Source organism: Oncorhynchus kisutch, linkage group LG10, assembly GCF_002021735.2.
Source record: "Oncorhynchus kisutch isolate 150728-3 linkage group LG10, Okis_V2, whole genome shotgun sequence".
NCBI lineage: Eukaryota > Metazoa > Chordata > Actinopteri > Salmoniformes > Salmonidae > Oncorhynchus > Oncorhynchus kisutch.
This window is the reverse complement of record NC_034183.2, coordinates 12252284-12258987: the sequence shown is the minus strand read 5'-3', so window position 1 is coordinate 12258987 and position 6704 is coordinate 12252284. Positions and strand designations below refer to the sequence as shown.

Genomic DNA, 6704 nt, shown 5'->3' with positions numbered 1-6704 from the left:
GTCTCTCTCAGCTGTATTTCCATCATGTTGGACTTGTGTACACGCTTTCTTTTCCTCAATGTCCACGCTCCATTTTGTCCATTCGTCTTTACCTATGAACTCTTTGTCACTATCCATTGTTCCCTCACTGTCATAGTCACTCTCTGACCAGTCAATGTCCAGGTCCTGTTCACCTTTGACCTTTGCTGCCTCGTCTGTCTGAGTGTTCTGAGTATGTCCTCCAGCTGCAGCAAACACAGACAAGAGAAGGGAGAGAAAGTACATTACTAGACAGACATAACACCTTGAACATGCTTTCAAACTAGCTCAGCACACATCATTGTAAAAATGTGCTTCAATTCAGACGTAAATGGTGTCTTTTAACCTTTGCACTTTGCTGGCTGGTCCACGCGAGGGTCCTGAGTCTTAACCTCCTCCTCAGCTAAGATGGAGAAATCTGTTTTCTCAAGGGTGTGGTCTGTAATGTCTTCATGACGCATCTCTTTGTCTTTCTTGACGTTTGTTTTCTCACTCTTGTCATCACTGCTATCTGTGGTTTCCTCATCACTCTTCTCTGTCTTTCTCTTACTTTGGAGGTCATCTGTCAGTTCTTCATCCTTCTCTTTCTTTTCTTCCATTTGGTGAATTTCCTTTACTTCACTGTCACTTTCTATTACTTCCTGAATCTCACTGTTGTCACTCTCTAACCAGTCTATGTCCTGGTCGTTTTCACCCTTGACCTTATCCCTTGCTGCAACAAACCCAGAGAGATCTAACACAGGGAGGAAAAGGAGTGTCAGTAAAGGGACTTTCACGCAATGAGAACACAAAGCCATAATGACTTGAACATGGTTTCAAACACACTCAGCACTCATCGCTGGATCCATATACACTGCAACTCCAAATAAGGGCCTTGTAATATTTGCACTTTGAAAATATTCTGCAGTTGAGAAATACATGTATGCCCTCATTAATACACACAGAAAAACAGAAATAAGAGAAGTGCCTTGAACATGCTAATAAACTATCTCAGCATTCAACATTGCATCAATATGTTATAATCCAGGTCCCAGTTTCCCAAAACCATCATAAGGATATGTTAATCATTAGAACCTTCATAGGAGCATTGTTAAATCTCAGAGATGTTTCCCAAAAGCATAATTAGTCAAGTTGCAGTTGAAAATGCTGCCTCAGACCACTCGTAGTTCAGCTAAGTGCTTTGTTAAAGGCTTTTTTTGCCCTTCCACATCACCTTCTGCGCAGAAGATCTCCCCTAAACATAGAAACAAGACGTTTATCTGTCTCTCTGTGACTGACGAAAACTTCGGCATGAAGTTGACTACAAATAAACAGTTATCAATGTCTTGGCAATTCAACAAGCGAAGTTCAGTAGGCTACACAGGCCTGTATTTCAATCATATTCAAATCTATTTAATCTTCAGTCAATTGACTTCTTTTTGTAGACTTTATGGTCTGTAATTTTTGCCTCAATATATATTTCATGATGTTTAAGTACATGTGCCAAATGAATCTGTGATTTAGTACATTATTATAGGGTAAGCATCAGAAAAAGCCGCCTCAATATTTTGCAGCCATGAGGTGGTAATAGCTCTCTGGGAGCTGATCCGTCATCAGTACTGTGGAATAATTCTAATGTTAAGGTAAGATTTGAATGGAGAAATCTGATCAAGGAGCAGCCCTGCCTTTCTTTCAATCAATATCTACACCTTCTCCCACAATGCACTTAGTGAACGTTCTCTCTGCGTGGTGTTTTGTTGAAACGCATGTGACATCTTCGGCCGTTATAAGAAAGCTGCATCACTTAAACACTAGTAAGCTTCAGTTCCATCGCTAACGGGAAACCGGGCTTTGGTCTTTACCTTTACACTTTGCTGGCTGCTCCTCCTGAGGGTTCAGAGTCTTTGACTCAGCTGCAGCAACCAACGAGACATCTAACAAGAAATAAGAAAATTAAGGATGTTAATACCAACAGTGGGGGAGGGGGGTGCAGTTGTATAACACTTTCAAAGTACAAAAAAACTGTAAACTAAGATGACCTTTGCACTGGGTCTGTTTGACCTCAGCACCAGCCAAGAAGATGGAGGACTCTGGAGGAGAGGGAGGTGGTATACAGTCAGTGTAAGTGAAAGTGTTGAAACTACCCTCACATATCACACTTTATTCTCTGTCTGTCCCCTTTTTACCTTTGAGCTTTGCTGGTTGATTCTTGTCAGGGTCCTGAATCTTAACCTCCTCAGCAATAGAGATGGAGTAATCTGACATTTGAAAAAAATGGTGTGTGAAAATGTGGGTGAAAAGGTAAGTGTTAATGATTTCATGGGAGTTTCCTACAATTACAAAATATTAGTGATGATTTTCACATGCTGTCAAACAAGATCAGCACTCCTCATTGTAATTCCACTGACTGCCTTCTTACCTCTGCACGTTGCTGGTTGGTCTGTTTCCTCATCAATCTCAAAATCAGCTGTCATTTCCTCAATCTCACTGTCACTCTCTGACCAGTCATTGTCCAGGTCCATTTCACCTTTGACCTTTGCTGCCTGGTCTGTCTGAGTGTTGTTAGTCTTTCCTTCAACTGCTAGTTGATCCTCGTCTGGGCCCTGAGTCTTAACCATTGCCGCTGCGAAAATTGAAAAATCTGAAAGAGATGACAAATGTTTGAAAAGGTAAGTGTCATTGATATCAGTGGAGTTCTCTACATTTAATGACAGATCAGTGATCATTTACATATGTTGTCAAACAACTCTTTTTTTTTTACCTTTGCATGTTTCCGATTGGTCTTCCTGAGGATGCTGAGTCTCTCGCTCTGCTCCAGCAAGTATCCTGTCCTCCTTCTCCTCCTGACTCTCTAACTGTCCTGTGTCCTTTTGGTCATCCTTTTCTTTCTCTTGGTTGGATTTGACCCTCTCACTGTCATTGCTATCTGACCCCTTTCCAGGAGCCAAAGTGAGCTCGTCAGATTCTGTCGCTCCATTGCTTTTGTATGTCTCTGTGTCTTGGCTTTGATGAACCTCTTTTCTCTCACACTCCTCTCTCTTTGTGTTGCTTTGGGTTGTTTTCTCTTTCTCAACGTTGTTGTCCGTATTGTCTTTGTCAACCATGCCTTTCTTCATGTTTGGTTTCCCACTCTTATCATCATCACATTCACTTCTTATCACATTTCTTACTGTTCTCTCATCACTCTCAATATCTGTCTTATCTTCAACCTCCTCCTCCTCATCCGTTTCCTTTATTTCTTCACTAATGTCCTCAGTGTCACTGTCGATTATTTCCTCAATCTCGCTGTATTCACTCTCTGACCAGTCTATATCACCTGCCAGGTCATTTTGAACTTTGACTTTTCCTGGGTGATCATTTTGACAGAAATTTGTAGCTACCTTCTCCTCAACAAGCATATTTTTATGTCCATCCTTTTGTTTCATCTCAGTGAAACCATCATCATCATCACTACTGTTAAATTCGTCCTCGCTCAGGAGTGCTTCCATCGTTTCATTCTTCTCTTTGTCTGTCTTCTTCTGGTGTGCTTTGACACTTTTACTGTCATCACAATCTGAACATTCTGAATCACTTCTGTGTTTCAGACATTCATGACTTCCAAAGTGAAATTCCCACACATCCAAGGCTGTCTTGTTTAGCTCTTTCATCCTCACTGTGTCTTCCACCCTCTTTCTTTCCTCCTTCTCCTCCTCCATCGTGGTCTTCTCTGCATGCTGTCTTTCCATCTTTTTCATCCTCTCCTCCAACTCTCTCATTTTTCCAAACATTTCATTCTTCATGTCTTCCAGTTTCCTCATTTTCATTTCCTCCTCGTGCTTCCTTTTCTCTTCTCTAATCTGACTCTCAAGATCTCTCTTCCTGTCCTCCTCCCTCTCCTCCAGCTCTCTCATTTGTTTCTCCATATGTGTCAAATTTTCTTCTGCAATCTGTCTCTGCCTCTTTTCTTTCATTAGGTCCTCTTCCAGTTTCCTCATTTTCATTTCCTCTTCTCTTTTTCTCATATCTTCTCTAATCTGATTCTCAAGTTCTCTCTTCCTCTCCTCCCCCAACTCTCTAATTTTTCCAAACATTTCATTCTTCATGTCTTCCAGTTTCCTCATTTCTATTTCCTCCTCGTGCTTCCTTTTCTCTTCTCTAATCTGACTCTCACGTTCTCTCTTCCTGTCCTCCTCCCTCTCCTCCAGCTCTCTCATTTGTTTCTCCATATGTGTCAAATTTTCTTCTGCAATCTGTCTATGCCTCTTTTCTCTCATTAGGTCCTCTTTCAGTTTCCTCATTTTTATTTCCTCCTCATGCTTCCTTTTCTCTTCTCTAATCTGACTCTCACGTTCTCTCTTCCTCTCCTCCTCCCTCTCCTCCAGCTCTCTCATTTGTTTCTCCATATGTGTCCTATTTTCTTCTGCAATCTGTCTATGCCTCTTTTCTCTCATTAGGTCCTCTTTCAGTTTCCTCATTTCTATTTCCTCCTCGTGCTTCCTTTTCTCTTCTCTAATCTGACTCTCACGTTCTCTCTTCCTGTCCTCCTCCCTCTCCTCCAGCTCTCTCATTTGTTTCTCCATATGTGTCAAATTTTCTTCTGCAATCTGTCTATGCCTCTTTTCTCTCATTAGGTCCTCTTTCAGTTTCCTCATTTTTATTTCCTCCTCATGCTTCCTTTTCTCTTCTCTAATCTGACTCTCACGTTCTCTCTTCCTCTCCTCCTCCCTCTCCTCCAGCTCTCTCATTTGTTTCTCCATATGTGTCCTATTTTCTTCTGCAATCTGTCTCTGTCTCTTTTCTTTCAGGAGCTCTCCCCTGTCTCCTTCCCTTGCTTCCTTCACACACTTTTCTCCCATATTATTTTCATCTTCCTTTCTCTCTTCCAGGTTTCTTCTCTTTCCATCACTCAGTGTCTCCGTTAGACTGGCTTGCTTTTTCAGCATCTGTTGTTCTTCTCCCATCTTTCTCTTTCCTTCTTCCACCTTTCTATTTGCCTTCCTTTCTGCTTTCATCCATGACTCTTCCTTTCGGATGTCTTCTTCCTTCCTGTAAAACTCTTTCCATTCCTCCACTCTCTTATTTTCAAATATCTCCCACTCATCTCTCTCCTCCTGTCTCTTCTTCTGCAGCTCCATCTGTTTCTCTACCTTCTGCCTCTCAGATTTATCCCTGAACCTCCTAATTTCCTCCTCCATCCCTCTCTCACTTTCCCTCATTCTAATATCCATTAACAGCAACTCTTCATCCTTCATTTGATTTATTTTTGCAAGCTCCTTCTTCTCCTCCCTCTTCATCCTCTCAAGTCCGTCCCTCTCCACCTCCTTCAACACCTTCTCTCTATTCATCTCCAGATGCTGGTAATCCTGTTGTTTTCTCTCTTCTACATACATCTCCATCTTCTGTCTCTCTATCCGTCTCGTCTCCTCCATACAGGCCCATTGCTTTAGCAGGCCTACCTCTTTCCTTAGCAGGCCTACCTCAACATGCCAGTCGCTCTGACCAATACTGTGCACTTCCATAACGAATGAGCTCTAAAAGAGAGTTCGTAAATATTTAGCATCCTATAGGATGCTGCTAAAGGAAAACAAATCCTTTAACAACCTAAAGACGGCATCGGCATCAAGCAAGTCTCTTTTAACAGTTCATTATAGCCATTCAAACTACTATTAAAGCATTTAATCTATGCGGTGTCTTTCATCAATGCCTACATTTCTAGTGCCTCTAATAGTGCCTCTAATACATTATCTTGCATCTCACCATAAGACAGCCCTGTATCCAAATGTATAAAGCTGTGACCAACCAATTATGCAAACTTCTCTTTATACTATAGATTTTGTGTAAATCTTTTCTAAATGTTTATAGTATAGTACACTATGCTGTTAAATGTGTTTTAAGACATTACTAATCAATTGAAACTCCTCAGTAATCAAGCTCAGGTTCGGTAATCCAGATTATACAGTTATCAATTTAGATAAATTAATGCAAACCAATCTGTCACCAAGAAAATATTAATTTAAACATAATCATATTTGCCTAAAACCGTCCTCTCCATTATAGTACATTCACCATAACTTTTGGAAAAATGTATAAACATGACTTACCAATATGATGACCTTCTCCAACTAATCTTCTCTCGGAATGTTCTCCCACCTAAGATTCTAGCCTAATAGCAAGAGGATTCTATCTTCTTATGACCGCATGATCCATTATGACATCACTCTAAGAATGCAATTACTCATCCTCAATGCTTCACTGTGTGCAACTACAGACTCCAAGTTCATTGTTTTATTTATTTCACCTTTATTTAACCAGGTAGGCCAGTTGAGAACACGTTCTCATTTATAACAGCAACCTGGACAAGATAAAGCATAGCAGTGCGACAAAAACAACAACACAGAGTTACACATAAACAAACGTACAGTCAATAACACAAAGGAAAAGAGGAAAAGAAAGATCTATGTACAGTGTGTGCAAAGATTAGTGGAACTCACACAGCCACTACATAACAGAGATGTGTTGTGTTCCAATAAAACCAATGAGGCTTTGTTAGTGAGATCATTGATTATACAGTACTGGCCATTGAAGACATTGTTTTCCTGAATGATCTACTGCAGTGACTAACTGGCACATAAGTTGATCTGCTTTGCAGCAATACATTTGGTAAGAAATGCATTCATTCCCTTTCAACATCCAAACTTCATGGAATTATCAAAAGCATAATTTTACAG

The 6704-nt window shown here is 40.6% G+C and overlaps 1 protein-coding gene across 1 annotated transcript in view; it reads right to left on the bottom strand.

The window, feature by feature from the left end:
- The window catches only part of LOC116375763 (trichohyalin-like), a 17547-nt gene extending 12355 nt beyond the window's left edge, over positions 1-5192 (bottom strand). Inside the window, exons 1-6 of the mRNA XM_031832844.1 lie at positions 2759-5192; positions 2417-2620; positions 2037-2087; positions 1860-1931; positions 365-751; positions 93-224 (exon numbers count right to left, since the gene is read on the bottom strand). Coding sequence (XP_031688704.1) covers positions 93-224; positions 365-751; positions 1860-1931; positions 2037-2087; positions 2417-2620; positions 2759-5192 — 3280 coding nt within the window. The remainder of the gene's footprint in view (positions 1-92; positions 225-364; positions 752-1859; positions 1932-2036; positions 2088-2416; positions 2621-2758) is intronic.
- Positions 5193-6704: the final 1512 nt, after the last annotated feature.